The sequence below is a fragment of the Populus nigra genome, chromosome 16, assembly GCF_951802175.1.
Source record: "Populus nigra chromosome 16, ddPopNigr1.1, whole genome shotgun sequence".
NCBI classification, from domain to species: Eukaryota; Viridiplantae; Streptophyta; class Magnoliopsida; order Malpighiales; family Salicaceae; genus Populus; species Populus nigra.
The window spans coordinates 26,792-45,478 of NC_084867.1; the positions used below are offsets into that span (position 1 = coordinate 26,792).

At 37.4% G+C, this 18,687-nt stretch overlaps 3 protein-coding genes and 1 pseudogene across 3 annotated transcripts; 2 read left to right on the top strand and 2 right to left on the bottom strand.

Annotated features, from left to right (window-relative positions):
• Positions 1 to 1,170: 1,170 nt before the first annotated feature.
• On the top strand, positions 1,171 to 6,923 carry LOC133675698 (ABC transporter B family member 19-like). Its single transcript, XM_062097148.1, has 10 exons — positions 1,171 to 1,476; positions 1,597 to 1,651; positions 1,829 to 2,004; positions 2,220 to 2,364; positions 2,431 to 2,722; positions 2,833 to 3,146; positions 3,406 to 3,629; positions 3,993 to 4,336; positions 4,414 to 4,847; positions 4,976 to 6,923. Exons 1-10 carry the CDS (start codon positions 1,171 to 1,173, stop codon positions 6,451 to 6,453), a joined length of 3,768 nt encoding a protein of 1,255 aa, XP_061953132.1. The 3' UTR covers positions 6,454 to 6,923.
• Positions 3,878 to 8,528, bottom strand: LOC133675590 (uncharacterized; annotated as a pseudogene).
• A 521-nt stretch (positions 8,529 to 9,049) lies between these two features.
• On the bottom strand, positions 9,050 to 13,283 carry LOC133676297 (autophagy-related protein 13a-like). Its single transcript, XM_062097953.1, has 3 exons — positions 10,868 to 13,283; positions 10,577 to 10,758; positions 9,050 to 9,794 (listed from the first exon to the last, which is right to left on the bottom strand). Exons 1-3 carry the CDS (start codon positions 12,224 to 12,226, stop codon positions 9,518 to 9,520), a joined length of 1,818 nt encoding a protein of 605 aa, XP_061953937.1. The 5' UTR covers positions 12,227 to 13,283; the 3' UTR covers positions 9,050 to 9,517.
• A 907-nt stretch (positions 13,284 to 14,190) lies between these two features.
• On the top strand, positions 14,191 to 14,817 carry LOC133675772 (protein RESPONSE TO LOW SULFUR 2-like). The gene has a single exon (XM_062097246.1). It carries the CDS (start codon positions 14,310 to 14,312, stop codon positions 14,565 to 14,567), a length of 258 nt encoding a protein of 85 aa, XP_061953230.1. The 5' UTR covers positions 14,191 to 14,309; the 3' UTR covers positions 14,568 to 14,817.
• Positions 14,818 to 18,687: the final 3,870 nt, after the last annotated feature.

The following is an 18,687-nucleotide window of genomic DNA, read 5'->3' on the forward strand; positions in this document are numbered from 1 at the left end:
TAAAAACATTAGATAATCCTATCATTTACATGAGCTCGGGCTACCATGTATGAGCCTAATATACATACTTGAACTCAATTAGCAATTAGCGTACTCGGATTTATTTTCCAACTTTAATAAGCTCATTCATTTTACCTGGAGCCAACATTTTATTGTAAAAAACTTCAAGATTTCATGTGAGTCTCTCAATATTTTATATTGATAAAATATATATTACTTTGAGTAGAATATAACTCAAAATATCACAGGGATAAAGTGACTCTTCAATCTCTCTTATTTATAGAAGGACAAGACTCATAAACTATAAATATCCCATTAATCTTTCAAATTTCAGGTTCATAATCTTTTTATTCTTAATATTTTTAAGCGTATATATTCTCAAAATATATCTATCTGAAATATCATTGTTTTCTCTCTCTAAAAAAATACTTAAGCTTCTAAAAGTCCTCAAATCTAACAAATAAGGTTTTTTACAGTACTAGTCATCTTGACTAGAGAAAATAGATCAAATTACTAAAATTAAAAAATTAACTAATTATTTATCACATAAACCTAACTTTCTATATATAACTTGATGTATTTAAAAGAATAAATTGAACTCATGATGATCAATAATATATAACAGTGTGTGTGTATGTATGTATATATCTAAATTAATTTTCTTTCTATACTTTTGGTGACAAGATCAATGATAATGAGCAGTACTGCTGTCTGTCTTATATATGTGCAGAACACATCACAGTTTTAGTTAGAGAGAGGTGGCTGCCATTCATATGCGAAATTAATAATATTGTGTGTGTGATGCATTGCCTTTAATATTTCAACTATGTATGTGTGTGCGCGCGAGAAAAATCAATTTGTAATTAAATTCTTATCTCTAGACCCTTGTGCATGTTTTATGCAGAAAGCTGGCTTTGCTGACATGAATAGGGCTTAAGAGATGCAACCAAGAGCAAAACTCCAATCTTTTCCTCCGCATCCCGGGAATATCCACCTACATATTCCTTATTGCACATTGATAATTGTGAAATAGGAATATAAATATCCTCGTATGTAAGCTAATTATTATACCTAACTGAATGCAAGTGAATCTCAAGTTGTGTATTCTAGCGTAGTGTGGAATCAATTACAAGAGAAGCTATAGCACCCAGAGCTAGCAAAATGCTCAAGATGTCCCCCAAACCCCAAGATCTTGTCATAGAGGTGGAGGAAAACAAGAGTAGTAAAGATATTAATGTAGTTGATATTGAGAACGAGACGAAGAAGGATAAGAAGATCATCAATAAACCTTTACCATTTCATAAGCTGTTGAGCTACGCTGATGCGGTGGATTGGCTACTCATGGCTCTCGGAACCTTGGGTTCTATCATCCATGGCACGGCTCAACCCATAGGGTATCTCTTGCTAGGTAAAGCCCTCAATGCATTTGGAAGCAACATCGGAGACGATGCTGCCATGGTTAAAGCCCTCGACAAGGTATGTATATATATGTATATATGTAATATTCCCATGCATCTCCATTAATTTCCATGCAAATCTGTATATCTATCTATCTATCTATCTTCAAAATTAATGTGTACATCTATATACCTGTAGGTTATTCCGTTCGTGTGGTACATGGCCATCGCCACCTTTCCAGCTGGAATACTGGGTAAGTTGATTTTATGCATCCCATCATTAGATCTAAAAAAAAAAAGAAAAAAAAACTATTTTCAACATGCATGCCAAGGCAACTTGTTCAATGTATTGATCGAAAACAAAAGACGTCAATATTGACTTTGTATCTCACGTGAATGTACATGCACTTGGAATTAATTAAATTTTGCAGAGGTCGGATGCTGGATGTATGCAAGTGAAAGGCAGTTAGCACGATTAAGATTCGCTTTCCTTGAAGCAGTCCTTAGCCAGGATGTTGGGGCTTTCGATACAGATTTATCAGGTGGAAAAATCATCACTGGAGTCACTAACCACATGAGCATCATACAAGATGCAATTGGGGAGAAGGTACGTGCATATATATATATATATATATATATATATATATATATATATATATATTCGATCAATTTCTCTTTAATTTGCTGTCCGAAAAACAAAACTATGGTGCTAATATATATAATTTATCATAACGGATCGACCCCGTGCAGTTGGGCCATTTTCTATCGAGCTTCGCAACTTTTTTTTCTGGAATCTTAATTGCTGCCATATGCTGTTGGGAGGTGGCGCTGCTTTCCTTATTAGTTGTTCCTATGATTCTTGTGATTGGAGCCACTTACACCAAGAAAATGAACACTGTTTCAACAGTTAAACTGCTTTACCTTTCAGAAGCTACCTCTATGGTTGAGCAGGTACATATATATCCAGGTCACAACATAGGGCAAATTAATTAATTAAGCTGTTAATAATATATATGATCATTGTTTAATTGAGTTGTTTCCTACCTTTCATCATATATATCACAGACCGTGTCTCAAATCAGAACAGTTTTTGCATTTGTTGGGGAGAGTTATGCAATCAAAACTTTTTCAGAGAGCATGGCCAAGCAGCTTTCCAAAAGCAAAGTGGAAGCACTGATAAAAGGAGTTGGAATAGGAACGTTTCAAACAGTCACGTTCTGTTCTTGGGCACTCATCATATGGGTTGGTGCCGTTGTAGTCACTGCCAAGAGGGCACATGGCGGTGACGTCTTAGCTGCAATTATGAGCATTCTCTTCGGAGCTATGTAAGTAGTGGCGTCTTCTGTAGGATCCCTCCTTTGATGAAAAGACAGATGGATCTAGCATTTTTTATTCAGATGCGTAAACAAGGATGACTTGTTTGATCAATATGCAGATCACTCACTTACGCTGCTCCAGACATGCAAATCTTCAATCAGGCAAAAGCTGCGGGAAATGAACTTTTTGAGGTTATCCAGAGGAAGCCTCTCATAACTAATGATTCAAAGGGGAAGACTCTCGATAGAATGGATGGCAACATTGACATACGTGATGTACACTTTGCATACCCATCCCGGCAGGACGCACTGATACTCAATGGATTTTCTTTGTCAATTCCATCTGGAAAAATGGTTGCGTTGGTGGGAAGTAGTGGGTGCGGGAAGAGTACTGTTATTTCCCTAATTGCAAGGTTCTATGATCCCTCTAAAGGTTTGCAGCTCCTCCCATTCAATGAAAATGATTAAACTACAATTCAAGGAACCCTGATATGTACACACACACACACACACACACACACTAGGATAGATGTATAACGTATCCATACATCCAAAACCCTAGATCCTAAAATTGTATATGCCATGTGCATCAAGTTTAAATGCATGAAAACAGGAATGGATACTTTTCATGAAAATACAGATTGAACCTGATCTGTTAACCCTGACAAAATGTGCAACCCTTTGCTTCCCAGGGGAGATCCTCATCGACAATCATAACATTAAGGATCTTGATTTGAAATTTCTGCGAAGGAACGTAGGAGCAGTTTCCCAAGAACCGTCCCTTTTTGCTGGGACGATCAAGGATAACTTAATGGTGGGAAACATGGGTGCTGATGATCAAGAGGTTGAAAACGCAGCTATGATGGCAAATGCACATTCCTTCATTTCTCAACTACCAAATCAGTACTCAACAGAGGTCATTTACTTGCTCCCTATCTAGTTGCTCTACACGAACCACTATTTTAATTACCAATGCATCTTGGTTCATTTTTTACCACAGCATCCAAAACAGAATTTTCTGTGATTAGTATGAACTTTCTCATAGATATAAGAGCCATTGCAGAGCGAGCACAGATACAACGATGACCTGCATTGTAGTATGAAATAATTCACTTAATTACCAGGATCAAGGACTTTAAGCGATGAAACACGGTGAAACACAGATACCATGTGTTCCTCCATCTCTGTGAATACTTCAATTGATACACCTGTAAATAATATGCTACAAATTTGTTTCTATATTGAAATTGTTATGTGTGACTACAATGACAACATTCAGGTAGGCCAAAGGGGATTCCAATTATCTGGGGGACAAAAGCAGAGAATTGCCATAGCAAGAGCTATTCTAAAAAATCCTCCAATTCTTTTGCTTGATGAAGCCACAAGTGCACTCGATTCAGAATCAGAGAAGCTGGTTCAAGATGCCCTTGAGAAGGCTATGCAGGGAAGAACAGTCATCTTCATTGCACACAGGATGTCAACTATTATTCATGCAGATATGATTGCGATTGTAGAGAATGGACAAGTTATAGAGACAGGAACACACCGCAGCTTACTAGAGACCAGTAAAGTGTATGGTAAATTTTTTAGCATGCAGAACATCAGCACAGCTAACAAATCAAGGTTGGTTAGTCCCTCTTCCTTCATCATAAATTCAGTAACAGAAAGAATCTAATTGAATAATGTGAACCATATGACAGAACTGCAGAGTCTGAAGAATCAGCAAGTACCAACCAACAGCTTTTATCTGCAGACCTTGATCAACATGAGGAACGTGGAGAACCCAACAAGCACCTTTGCAAACCTCCCTTGCAAGAGGACCAGAAAGGAAGGAAGGAAGCTAGTCCATTCTTCAGAATATGGTTTGGATTGGAACATAAAGATCTTGTAAAGACTGTCATTGGCTCTGTTGCAGCGGCTTTCTCTGGTATCTCAAAGCCCTTTTTCGGGTACTTCATTATAACGGTTGGAGTGACATACTACAAGGAAGATGCAAATCGCCGTGTTGGTTGGTTTTCAATCATGTTTGCTCTAATAGGACTCCTTTCATTATTCACGCACACCTTGCAGCACTACTTCTTTGGAGCAGTAGGGGAGAAGGCAATGGCAAACCTCAGACAAGCTTTATATTCAGGTATCAGTTATGTCAACCAGTACCTGCATCATCACTTACATGTTTTTGTCATATAACCTCGCATCACCATTAATCAATCTCTGTTCCTGATCAAGCCATAAGTATGCAAATTAAACCTGTTTTTGCAGGTGTTCTACTCAATGAATTAGCATGGTTTGAGAAACCTGAGAACACTGTTGGTTCACTTACTTCTCGGATTATCAACGACACCTCCAAGGTCAAAATCATAATTTCTGATCGCATGTCAGTAATTGTCCAATGCCTCTCCTCCATTCTGATTGCAACAATTGTTAGCATGGTTGTCAATTGGAGAATGGGTCTGGTAGCTTGGGCAGTGATGCCTTGCCATTTCATAGGTGGACTAATTCAAGCCAAGTCTGCCAAAGGATTTTCGGGTGACTCTGCTGCTGCACATTATGAACTTGTTGAACTTGCTTCCGAGTCCACAGCCAACATAAAAACCATTGCATCATTTTGCCATGAAGAGCAAATTCTCAAGAAAGCCAAGATATGTCTGGAAAATCCAAAAAGGAGGAGCAGGAAAGAAAGTATCAAGTATGGGCTCATTCAGGGCGTCTCCCTTTGTTTATGGAATATTGCACATGCCGTTGCTCTATGGTACACAACACGTTTAGTTGACAAACATCAAGCCACCTTCTTAGATGGCATAAGATCATACCAGATTTTCTCTCTTACAGTACCTTCAATCACAGAATTATGGACACTGATCCCCACTGTCATCTCTGCCATTGGTGTACTGGCTCCTGCTTTCGAAACCCTTGACCGCGAGACTGAAATTCAACCAGATATTCCAAAGAGTCCAGATCTTGAAACGATCGTGGGGAGAATTGAATTTCAGAACATCCAATTTAACTACCCATTACGACCAGAAGTGACGGTTCTCCACAACTTCAGCTTACAAATTGAAGCTGGATTAAAGGTGGCACTTGTTGGGCCAAGCGGATCTGGAAAGTCCTCGGTTTTGGCCCTTCTGCTAAGATTCTATGATCCATGGGAAGGAAGGGTTTTAATTGATAAGAAGGATATAAGAGAATACAATCTGAGGAAATTGAGGAGACAAATTGGGTGGGTGCAACAAGAACCACTTCTTTTTAGCTCCTCAATAAGAGACAATATCATCTATGGGAATGAAGGGGCTTCAGAAACTGAAATTGTGAAGGTATCAAGGGAGGCAAATATACACGAGTTTGTAAGTAATTTTCCTGATGGGTATGATACAGTTGTAGGGGAGAAGGGCTGCCAACTTTCAGGTGGACAAAAGCAACGGATAGCAATTGCTAGAACCCTACTAAAAAGGCCTGCAATTTTGCTCCTCGATGAAGCAACGAGTGCCCTCGACACTGAGACTGAAAGATCTATAGTGAGTGCTTTGGGATCAGTAAAACTGAACGACAACAGGGGCTCCGGGTACACAACCACACAGATCACAGTTGCACACCGGATTTCTACAGTTAAAAACTCAGATACTATAGTCGTAATGGATAAAGGTGAGATTGTTCAGATGGGTAGCCACTCAGCTCTAATAGCGACATCTGATGGATTATATTCGAGATTATACCAGCTCCAGAACTTAATAGAAGAGTGATTCCTCTTCCATCATAGATGTTAGTTTACTGCGTGAACTTTATATATCAACTACAAGTCAAAGCATGATGTAGATGCAAATGTCCTTTTCATCATTAAAAAGAAAGGGATGAGATTTAATTAATTACCAATGGTCAAGGATCAAAGAGAAGCACAGAAATTTGAAATATTCTTCTAAAATGCAATGAAGACGCCATCTATTTTCTTGAGCTGCTCTATCTCCTGTCCATTTGCTATCCCAGGATCAATGGGACACAACTGGAAAGAAGGAAGAAGAAGAAAAATCCGATGTGAAGCTTCCACATGAAATAACAGCATGGAGAGAAAAAACAGGTTAACTAGAGGAGTAGAACCTGGTAATGGGGCTTCTTCAATGTCCATGTTCAACAAAGGTTTCCAAACTGAAAACTTGTCATATGGATTGAATTATTTCAAAAACCACAAATTATAGGATTCATGTCCTTTCCACAAGTTATGTGACAACAATTTCTCAGCAGAAATGTATCAAGATAGAAAGGCTAGAATTTAACTAGCTCAAAACTCTGGATATTTGGGGGATACAAATTACAAAGAGCATTATATTTTCTGGATTCATTACTAATATTAAGACCAAAGAGGAAAAAAGATGGAACCAATAAATTATTCTTGTAAATGGCTGATCCTGATCACTGAAGTTGAACACTGGAAACAGTTAAATGCAAGATTCATTGCACGTAACAACCTGAATTCCCATAAGAATAGTTAGAGTGAGACATGAATAGGGAAGCATGTTAAGGTTTTGAATATTTTGGTGTCCTTTATTACATGTTCAAGAATCAAGCCAAAAACGCAGGAGGTTTATTACTTACATGAGCAGGGTCCAAAATCAAGAGGTTGTACTGCAGCACTTTAATCTCTTGACGTCTGACTTGAATCCCAACAATAGTTATTGAGTGACCATCGTGTTGGTAGTACAAGGGTCTACTCATTAATGCAACAACTTAAATCAATTCAAGAATTGCATTTTTTCATACTTGATAAAACTATGTAGCAAATAGTAAGATGCATGGCAAGAATAACTTGCGCTCTGTTGGAAATGAAAACATGTCGATTTCAGGCAGATTTGGTTAAGCTTTTCTTTGAAAAATAATTCCACATCCCATCGAGAAGAGCTCGATGACCCTCATTCTTTCATGGAAATTTATTTGCCACAGAATAATCACTTCCACCAGCCTTGTTGTTGGTAGAGGATCGAGACTTGTCATTCACAACAGATTCTAGCTGCGAAACATCACAATTTCGACCCACCAGATATCTATCCATGGGTCCATAAACCTGAGAAGCTTTTCTCTTGCCTCTGGCATTTGTTGTCATGAGAGGTGAGGGAAGACCGGTACTGGGAACAGAAAGAAAAAAGCTTTGCAATTCCTCAGGACCAAAATCAACAATTCTAGCACGAAGGCCAAAAGAGCCAAAAGGGGAAGCACATTCAGTAGCATCAAAACCTTTTTTCCCAGGCAATCCTCAAGCCATCTATGAAAAAGGGAATTTCGGAGACAAAAACAGAGCCACCAAACAAAACTTCTCTGGCATCTTGTCTATGGGAAAGCAAATGGGAACTAAGCATTTGGGTGTTACGCCAACCACAACCCATCCAACATCTTCAGAATGCAAGCTCTGAAAATGGTCAACACAGCCAGCCAGTAAGACAGTGGTGTTGGCATCAGCATGTAATTCGAAACAGTTGGACAACAAGGCGATCAAGCCACCCGGGGGTTGACATGGTAAAAGGAGCTCCTATTCTGCAAAGCAATCAAACAAGAAATCTTTTCAACCATGGTGTTGTTCTCTAGAGCTGTGGGTGTAGAAGATGGAGGGGCAAGAGAAAGTTGTCGGGCCAATTCCAAGTCCCTTGCAAATTGCTCATCCTTTTCAGTATCAACAACAACATCACCATCATCATCCTTGTCAAAGTGGTTGTTGGCATGCAAGCATCCACCATCGAATATTTATAATTCAATACACAGGAAGGGAGGAAAGATTAATTGCCTTTGAAGCTGTGACGGAGGAGGGGTTAAGGGACAACTTGCAAGAGAATCCATTTTATTATTTCTTTAATTATATTCTATCCATCCTGCATTGCAAGATATAATTATAGTGTACCAGGCAGGGCGATCAGTGTAAAACTTTTTAAAGGAACCAAATAAGAAAAGGATTATATCATCAGGAAGGCAGACGTGGAGGCAACGCGGCATAAGTAGGAGTAGAATACAAGAAAGCCCTGTTATTTTTAATATTAATGCATAAAATCTATAAAAAAATTAAAAATATATATATTAATTTAATGTTTTTCATAAACACGTAGTTAGTTGACATGAGTCTGTCCTGTCCTCATTCCCAACCCAACCGATGCCTGCCAACTGCCTGCCCTCCGTGATGTCCTCTACGGATACTAGTTTCTGTCTTAATTAAGGCTCCTAATAATGAAACGATAATAAATCAATTTTCAGGAAAAAAAAAGAGAGGCAAAATATCAGTTTTCCAATGGATTGAGATAATGAAGATCTATCCTCAAAAAAAAAAAATTATGAAATTAATTATTCAGTAGAGAAGTAACGAAGTTAAATAAGAATTTATTTATGAAATAATAAATATGCGTGGCCTTTCTCTCTCGCTTATAAATTGTTACCCATTAACTGTTGCAAACGTAAGATTTTCACATAAAAGATATTTTAAGCCTCAATACATCTTTAAAATAATTTATTACTACAGCAGGCAGTTCATCCTACCCTCCAATTCACAAATTCTTAAAACTAGCAACTACTTGCCATCCCTTTCCTTCGGGAACTTGCTTTAGCTGACTCAACAGAACCGAACCAAAAACAGGTCCCGTAATTGCGCCAACGTTCGACATTCATTCCCGTAATATGTTTCTCTATCTTCACAGAACGGTCTGTCATGTTATAAAATGTATTATGGTGGAGCTTCTGTTGTTAATTATTTTGATTACAACAGTTCCTTCGTGTACCTTCCCTTCCTAACTCAAAGTCTCTCTAAGATAATGAACCCGCCAGAACCAGCTGCAGTTAAGCTTCTTCTTTGCTGACCGCCCGAGTTCCACTCTTAGAGAGTAGTAGGTCTTTCATTTCTCTGTAACTCCTCAGCTCTTCTAGCGCATCTCCTGTCTTTCTTGGCATAAAAAACCCAGAAGCTGTGCCTATCCCTTCCTCTACATCAGTCCTCATGGATTGGGATGAGTAACAGCTTGGATCTTGTCGCAGGGGAGGCGCTGTCCGCAGCATCTGAACAAGGATACCAACAGCAGCATCTTGAGATTTTTTCCCTACTGCTGCAGTGTGGGAACTGGACTCAAAAGAAAATGCAAAACGAAGGTCATGGGGATTAAAAAAAATAAGAAAAATAACCCAGCAGCAAAAGCATTTAACGTCAAAATCTCAGGATTGAAAAGAAAAGCATCGTAAACAGGTGAACTTGAGCACAAAGAGCAAATGCACAAACAAAATGACGAATCATGGAACGTCAAAATACCAGGATTGAAAATAAAAGCATCATTGTGTTTTCTCTCAACTTCATCAGTGGGAGATATCATAGAACAGGTTGTGCCAAACTGCAAGCAAGTTCTGCTATCTTTCTTCAGACATAAAATCTCTCTTGTTCATTTGAGAGTATCCTTGCATTTAAACTTATCTTTTCCTACTACCTGTTTTCTCCTTAGGTCTCCCTTGACAAATTTATTAATTTTCCATACTACTATTAGCTTAGATGACGTAATATCAAACAAAGCATTCCACATCACCCCCTCGACTTAAAACAAAGAAACAACAATGGAGATGGAATTGATAACATAACTAATCGAGAAAACTGGAACAAACTGAACTATCTATCTTTCAGGAGAAGTATTTCATGCAATCTAGAGACCAATCACAAGGCTTTACCCAATAGATCCAAACTAAACATGCAACCAACATAGCAGAGATGTTCATACTGAAAATATCCACATGAGAATAAAATATTGGAATAAAAACTGACCATACAGATTCATAACCACTTCATATATGGTTAGGTAAACACTAATTATGCCTGCCATTTTATCGTAGCTGAATATTTGAGGTAAATATAGGTACCTGGCATGGGAATCTGATGTGTCAACATCATCAACGTCAAAAGGGCATGAGAAATCGTCATCCTCTAAATCATCTTGGAAAGATAATCTACTTGAACTTCTAGAAAAACCAATGCGTGGAGAACCACTAGAAGATAACAATCCTGAGAAGCGCCCTGAATCATCTTTGCTATCTTTGAGCAGCTACAGAACAAATAAAATTAGCCTCATTAGTCAGAACACGATTAGATAGATGGAGTTCGCATGCAGGAATGAAAACCGTTAAAAACAGGTCGATGGGAGCAAAGACTACCTTCTGACCAGAATAATGATTTACATTGCCAGAGTTTAACTCGGCAAACCTTATAGCTTCTGCTTTCTTAAATGATCGAATCCCAGAAGGAGACTCCTGTGATGATGAATCGTGCTTTGTGCTTCTGGGAGATAAAGGTGGAAGAGAATGCCTACTTGAATCAGAAAAGTTAGGAGAAAGGTATCTAGAACTTCTGCTTGATATAGGAAGTGGAATAGTTACGGGTGCAGTTTCTGAAGTAACGCGAGCTAGCACAGGACTACCATTGTAGAGGTGTGTTGGGGTAGAAGGGGACATTGATGGTGAGAATGGAGGAGAAATCTGGTACTCATCATAACAACTAGTCTTTTGAGGAGTTGGTGGTCGATAGTTTTGGGCTCTATGACCATAAATATCAGTAGGAGAAGATGGAAAATCACACGTCATGCGAGATGTGCGACAAGGTGGTGAAGATCCACCAAGTGGTTGGTTCATCATATGAGCTACTCTGTGGTAACAGCTTGTCCAGCTATGAGGGCGTTGAAAAGGAGAAGAAACAGGTGGTTGCATTCCTCTCAGGGGAAAGGATGTAGCACCAGCTCCCTTCTCTGAAGAGGGGAAAGACCTAAGAGGATCAGTGGTAGGGCTACCAACATAGTCCATTATAATCTTTGGTGGCATAGTTGTGACAGGCTCAAGCTTGAAATCAGATAGTGTTGAACGATAGGTCACAGTTACACAAAGGCTGCCAGGCAGGGCCTCAACAGGGACAAAACTGAGCTCCTTCATTACTTCCCCATCTGCACTGGAAAAGGGTTCGCAAAATGAAGAAACTTTGTAAATGATATCAAAATTGTAAGTTTGCTTGGATGAGCTTAGCTGACGAAAGATCCGGTATGCTGGGAGAAGCCTCATGTGGGAGTAAAGGGAGCGTAAGAGTATGATTGACTTCTTATATGTCTTCTTGTAAGAGGCAGAACTTTCAGCGGTTTGGGGAGGCATAACCCGCAGGGACTCATAGTGAACAACCCACCTCTCTAAAACTGTCTCGACAGATGTCCCGGGGTCAACATACAAATTGTGCATGGATGAAGATAGAGGAGACGGTTGGTGAACAAGTATTACATCAATAACCATGGGATCCATGAGATTTCTGTGCCAAAAACTCAAGTTATCCAGAGCAGCACGGCGGTCTCCAAGAACTAAATTGAACCATTTGTCACTCTTTTTAACATGAGAAGTGGAACAAAAGTCCCGAGGGTGATTATGGGGATGAAGAGAGGGAATCCTGGAGTCCAAAATGATGTGCAAGCTCTTCAATAGAAAATGGGAAATGATTTGTTCTTGTTTTCCAGAATCTTGGTGAGAATGGCCATGCATATCCACGGTACTTGAGGAAAATCCCGATGATAATCAATCAATCAATAAGATAAAACCACGATTCTCTGTTCTGCTCTGCTCTGAGGTTAGGGATAAACAAGAAGATTAATTTTGATTAAAGGGGAAAAATGGAAAGAAAGGAAATATGGAAAAGGTTGAGTAAGAGGAAATGAAGCTAAGAATGGATTGGGCAGCTCTGCTCTTGAGAAGCCAGTTGATCAAATGAATGAAGCTTTTATGTTATATTATGCATGCATACAACAGAACAGATTGTAGAAGAATGCAAAAAAATAAACAAATGACAATGGATTAGTGAATAGTAAGAAGCATAATAAAGCAATCGAAGAGCGACGGATCAGATCAGATGAGGCCGGGAGCGATAGCTCAATAGACAGAAAAATGTTGATCCAAAAAGCAGCAATAATTATCAAGAACAAATTCAATCTGATTCAAGATTTTATGATATTAAAAGAAAACAAGAAAATCTTGATCTAATAACGCAAGGCAAGCAAAGCGATCTTGATGTAAATAAATAAAATGTTTATAAAAAAAAAGGTGGGGGGGGGGGAAGGATTGGAAAACTCACCAGCAAAAAAAAAACAAAAACAAAAACAAAACAAAAAGAAGAGGCGTGGGGGAGAAGGGAGGGGAAGGGAAGGGAATGATTAGTAATTAATTTTTTGCCGGCAGAGAGAAAGAGAGAAGTGAAACAATCCAACACACAACAAATAAATTATGCGAGATGGTTTGCTGGCTGGCGTAGGAAGAGGAGGTAAAACACGCACGCGCGCGGAGAGAGAGAGGGGAGAAACAGAATTCCTCGCAGCAGGAGGAGGTAAAATGGTTAAAGGAAAAAGATTCAGAGAAAAGTGAAGCGAAGCAGTGGTGGAAGTGGAATGGAAATGGAAGGGGTTTAAAAGGAAGATGAGTTCATAGTCTACACCACTACCTAGAACTTGTCACGATGATCAAACAGATCCAATGATGGAACACTTATTCACCCATCCATCCTAAAACGCTAAACCCATCTCAAAAACCTCCCCCTCCCCCTCCCCCCCTCCCCTATTAAAAATACACTACATACTCCTCCACTCCACCGCCCCTTTCATCATGTCCTGGACCCCAGTTATCAATTATTAGTGTTGTTTAATTATCCCATTAATTGGTTTATAAACTCCAGTTAAAATCATCTTGCTGTTGTGTTTTGTCAGTTTATGGATCGTAAACTAAAATAGAGATTGATGGTAGCCATGACGCTAATCAAACCACTGAATAGCCCCAGCCCACGAGGCTAAAAATCCAATTTCGTTTCTTGTTCTGGTTTACATTTGGGTTGGGCCTCCTAGGGCTGGAAATATTCGTAGCTACGAGGATTGCAATCTCATTGTCAGATAACTAAATTGGGTCTCAGCCTCACGTGTAGATGCAGGAGGGTGTGAATAAAAACTAAAAGGAATTGTAACGATAATGCTTCTTCTTTTTGTTGTGTCCTTCGAGAACTTTTCTGTTTGCATCACCAAGGAGAATACATTTTTTTGTAAAATATTTTCTTTTTTTCATTAATCTTTCCATCTCATTTTCTTTCTATTTCTTAAAATAAAAATAAAAATAAATCGAAAAGGACATGAATAGAAAGAAAAAAGAGAGAGCTATAAATAGTTTTTAAGAGCATGAGGACTAATATTAAAAAATATAAAGATTAAATATATAATTTAAAACCTCGAGAACCAATTAATTTTTCTTACTAAACTATGAGGACCAAGTTATAATTAACTCGAAACAAAAACTTGTTAAAATAAATATAAAAGTAGGTGTATAAATATATAATAGCAAGCAAAGCACATACGTAAGCAAAACAAACACGTGGAGACGAAATGGCAAGTACTAGTCTTTCGGAGATCGGGAGAGAAGATACATTGAACCTGGACACAACTGATTGAGGCTATAAGAAAACCACAAGGGCAGGGACTGGTTGCCATCCATAAACCAAGAGAGGTAAAATTAGAGAGGTTTGTCTTCTCGTAGCCAGCCAGGGAAGAAGAGAGAATAATAGTAGTAGTAATGGGGTTGGCCAAGGATAGAGATGATGCTAAAGAAGAGAAATGAGGAGCTGGAGAAAGCCCTCGAAGAAAGCAAACGGAGGGAGGCAAAGATGATTTCAGAGCTACAAAGGACATGGGAGAGGCTCAGAGTGGCAGAGGAGGCTGAGGAGAGTCTCTGCTCCCAGCTGGGTGAGCTGGAGGCCGAGGCTGCCAATCAAGCCCGTGCCTACCATTCCCGCATTCTCTCTCTCATGAACGAGCTCTCCCAAGCCCACAATCTTCTCCATCTAACCAATTAATACCATCATCATCGTCAACATCCCCTTTTCTCTTCTTTTTTTTCTTGTCTTCTTGGCTCCTCAACAAGCATATATGTATCTGGGAGCGGGCAGATATGTTTCTTGCCTGTACCTTTGTATGTTGATTAGGTCTCTCTCTAGATGATTGAAGACTCCCTCCCTTTCCCGATTCCAGGAGAGTCAATAATTTTGTACATTGTTTTCTCTTTTTCCTTTTTTCTTTAGTGAATGAAATTTGAGTATTCGCCCTTGCCTTGATTAGTTTCTTCCTTTTCTATTTTTATTTCAGCAGTGTTTTCTCCTGTATCGTCGTAACCTTCTCTGGAAAAAATCATTGTATGAGATGTATCGAAGCATGCATGGCCAATGGTAACATGTTGTACAGGGGTTCTGACAGCAACTCACCTTTTTAGCTTGGTTGCAGAGGGAGTAACCAGCCCTCTAATGGCAGCAGCAGAACAGTTTAATTAACTGTTTTTACCTGGGCAGCCAGAGTTTGTCTCCGCACATAAAAAATTTGGTGATAACAAAGCTCTTGCCTTTTAGAAGAGGACCAGGCCCGGTGTCCCACGCTTCACTGCAGGCCGGAGCACGATAATTTTTTCATATGACGAAAAGAAAGTGTGAAATGCAAATTGAAAACTTTACCCGTGTGCCGGATAAAAATTTTAATTTCCTACCATATATGTGTTAACAAATGTAAAAGAGAGTTGGTGACCTGCATGAGGCAAGAGGTGAACTAGTCGCCCTCTTCAAACGGCGATCTTGCTCCCAATTTATTTATTTTTTCATTGTCACTGGTTTAATCTTTGCCTAATCTTTATAGGCTTCAACGATTAAATAAAAAATAAATAAATTGAGTAAAATGAAAATACAATGATATATTGTATTGGTTTAAATTAATTTATCATAATGAGCTAATTCATTTGAGTAATTTGTTTTTTTTCCTCTCCTTTTTTACCTAGTTAGGCCTGGCCTTAGTTGATGTTCGGTTGTCCGATTGGATAAAATCTAAGACTACATTAAAGAGCCGTCAAAAAACCAAAGGAAATTAAAAAAAAAAAAAAGATGTCATGTATAGACATTAGTCACCCTAGGTCATTCGCAAAATTTATGACATGAATCACGGACACGACCACAAAGAAATGAGGTCACAATTCCAAAAACAAACCTAGCCACATTAATCCATAACACGATCACAAAGAAGTAATTTGGTTAGGCAATGTCTCCTTTTTTATCCATTATTTTCTCTTTAGATGGGTTTTAATTAGCCTCAGGTGGGATGAAGTTTAAGATCAAATTGAAGAGTTGTCAAAGAAGATCAAATTGAAGAGTTGTCAAAGAGACTAAATTGAAGAGCTATAAAAGAATTGATGATGAATTTTTTTTTTTAAAAAAAGTCATATTACACCGACTTGAGTTAACTTGGAAAGCTCACAACCCGAATCATGGATATAACTTTCCACCTTTTTTTAATTTATGTTTTTTGCATGGGAAAAAATGACCTATCGCAACATGTCTCTTTTTTTACATTTTTTTAATCTATGTTTTTTTGGTGTGAATTTTAGAAGAAGTTTAGAATTGAAGAGGGTATTATTATTTAATAATTTGATATATGTGTTACATTCAATTCATGTAAAGTTTATATAACAATATAATAAAACACATAAGGAAATAGAATAAAATAAATTATAGAAAATATGTTTGATCATCTCCTTTGATTAGATGATTGATATAATTTCTTGATTGTTGAATCCTTTAATCTCTTTTTTTTTTATTGATTAGGAAATAATCAATAATATTTATCTTGATTATTTTCTTAACATGCTCCTTCAAACTCATGACAAATGTTTTTCATAAGTATGACATACACAACTTCTATTGTTATTGTAGTCTTACCTGCTTATCTTCAATAATTGTATTTTTCTAAATATAGTTATTCTTAACCATTTTTCTTCTCTTATGGTTGATGCCATATTTTTTGCCAAACATCTCTTTTCAAGAATTGGCTTTTCAAGTGGTCATTCTATTTTGGCTCACTCTTCATCATGCTGGTGACTTCTTCTTATCATAACTCCTTAGCCATTTTCCTTTCTGTTTTTTTAGGAAGAACTCTTTTTTTTTGTCTCTTTTTTTATGCCATCTTATGTCTTTTGCAAGAATTTATCAACTTGCACTAAGTCTCTCTTATTTTTGTTTGTATGTCGCTCTTTTGATGCATAATAACAATTATTTTGTTAGGCTTTGTCATCTTTCACCCCCATTTTTTTTTATATTCTTTGGATGTCATTTGGTCATCCGCATGATCTTAAGACTTCTTCTCATCATGAGTTGATTTATCATTAAAAAATGATAGTAAATAAAATATTTGATAAACAATGAAGAGGATTGAAAACAAAGTATTTTAAAGTGGTCGGACAGACGGCATAAGGTCACCCACTGAAAAAGCAGAAGTCAATATTTAGAGTAATATATGATCGACTTGCTTTAATACCAAGAAGAAATTTAGAATATAAGAGGATGTTATTATTCAATAATTTGATATATGTGTTACACTCATGTAGAGTTTATATAGTCATATAGCAATACACAAGGAAATAAAAAAAAATTATAGAAAATATGCTTGATCATATGAGTTTTTGATTACCTAGAGTTGTTGAATTCATTGATCTCTTCCTTTTATTAATTATGAAATAAACAATAGTATTTACCTTAATTATTTTCTTAACCATCACATTCTTCAACACTTGGTTTATTAGAAATTTGACTTCATAATTTGTTGTGATTTTCTTTCTTTATGATTATCTCAATGTCATGTGATTCATGTCACAAGTATGACAGGTTAACATTTGACTACATCGTCGTTATTTTAACCTCTACCTAACCTTATCAGGCTCTAGGGATTAAATCATAAGAAAAAAAATTAGGAAGTGAAATGAAAATACAATCATATATTGTATTGACCCGGGTTAACCCATCAAGGTAATGGGAATGACCATAATGAGATAACTCGGTTGGGCAATTTATCTCTTTCATTTTCCTCTCATTTTCTCCCTGGTTAGGCCTTAATTGACATCTAATTGGATGAAATTTGAGACTAAATTAAAGAGATTTAAAAGAATCGAGGAGGAAGTTTTAAAAAAAATTCCATATAGTATCAACTTGGTCACCCTAGGTTAATCTCGAAATTCATGACATAGGTCATGGACATGACCACAAAAAGGTAACTCAATTAGCCAATATATCTTTTTTTTCATATCTTTTTTTTTTACATCGCTTGTTTTCTTTTTTATTAGGCTTTAATTGGGCCTTAATTAGCATAGGGTAAGATGAATTTTGTAACTAAATTACAGAGTTATAAAAGATATGAGGATAAACTTTTAAAAAATATCATATTGTATCGACCTAATCAACTTAGGTTAACCCATGAAATTCACAATTCATCATAGACACGACCATAATAAGGTAATTTGGTTGGGCAGTATGTCTTCTTTTGTATCCATGATTTTCTTCTTGGTGGGGTCTTAATTAGTCTCAGGTGGGATGAAATTTGATATCAAATTAAAGAGTTATTAAATAAACTTAATTGAAGAGCTATAAAAGAATTGTTGATAATTTTTTTTTTAAATGTCATATTGCATTGATCTTAATCAACTTGAGTAAACTCATGCAATTCACGACCCGTATCATGAACACGATCACAATGAGATAACCAAGTTGAGTAATATATCTCTTTCTTTTCTCTTATTAGACCTTAATTTGCCTTGGGCAGGATGATATTTAGGAGCAAGTTCAAAAGTCATCAAAGAATTTGGGACCAAATAAAAAAATATGTGAAGTATGGAACTAAATTGAAATGACATAAGAGAACTAGGGAGGATTGTCTGGCATGTGTATAGGACAAACGTGTGAGGAGGCCGATGTGTGAGACAACACTTGCGACCTTGTTTGAGCTCCAATGATGATTTTTCTTGGTGTGGTCAAAATCATTTTATTGAGCTCTTCTTCCTAGAGTGACGCATGTTGACAATTAAGTCTTGACAACCTTTTCTTTCCCTTCTTTTCTATCTTTCCTCAATTTTTATACACAAACTAAAAAACAAAAAAAATCCTCCAGTGG

Bases quoted from the DNA above. Each gene is read 5' to 3' on its own strand.
- LOC133675698 (XM_062097148.1), top strand. From the start codon at position 1,171: ATGTCCCCCAAACCCCAAGATCTTGTCATAGAGGTGGAGGAAAACAAG. The intron at 2,723-2,832 runs GTAAGTAGTGGC...ATCAATATGCAG, and splicing joins AGCATTCTCTTCGGAGCTAT to ATCACTCACTTACGCTGCTC. The intron at 3,630-3,992 runs GTCATTTACTTG...GACAACATTCAG, and splicing joins CAAATCAGTACTCAACAGAG to GTAGGCCAAAGGGGATTCCA.
- LOC133675772 (XM_062097246.1), top strand. From the start codon at position 14,310: ATGATGCTAAAGAAGAGAAATGAGGAGCTGGAGAAAGCCCTCGAAGAA.
- LOC133676297 (XM_062097953.1), bottom strand. From the start codon at position 12,226: ATGCATGGCCATTCTCACCAAGATTCTGGAAAACAAGAACAAATCATT. The intron at 10,759-10,867 runs GTAGTCTTTGCT...TTTGTTCTGTAG, and splicing joins ATCATTATTCTGGTCAGAAG to CTGCTCAAAGATAGCAAAGA. The intron at 9,795-10,576 runs GTACCTATATTT...TTTTGAGTCCAG, and splicing joins ACATCAGATTCCCATGCCAG to TTCCCACACTGCAGCAGTAG.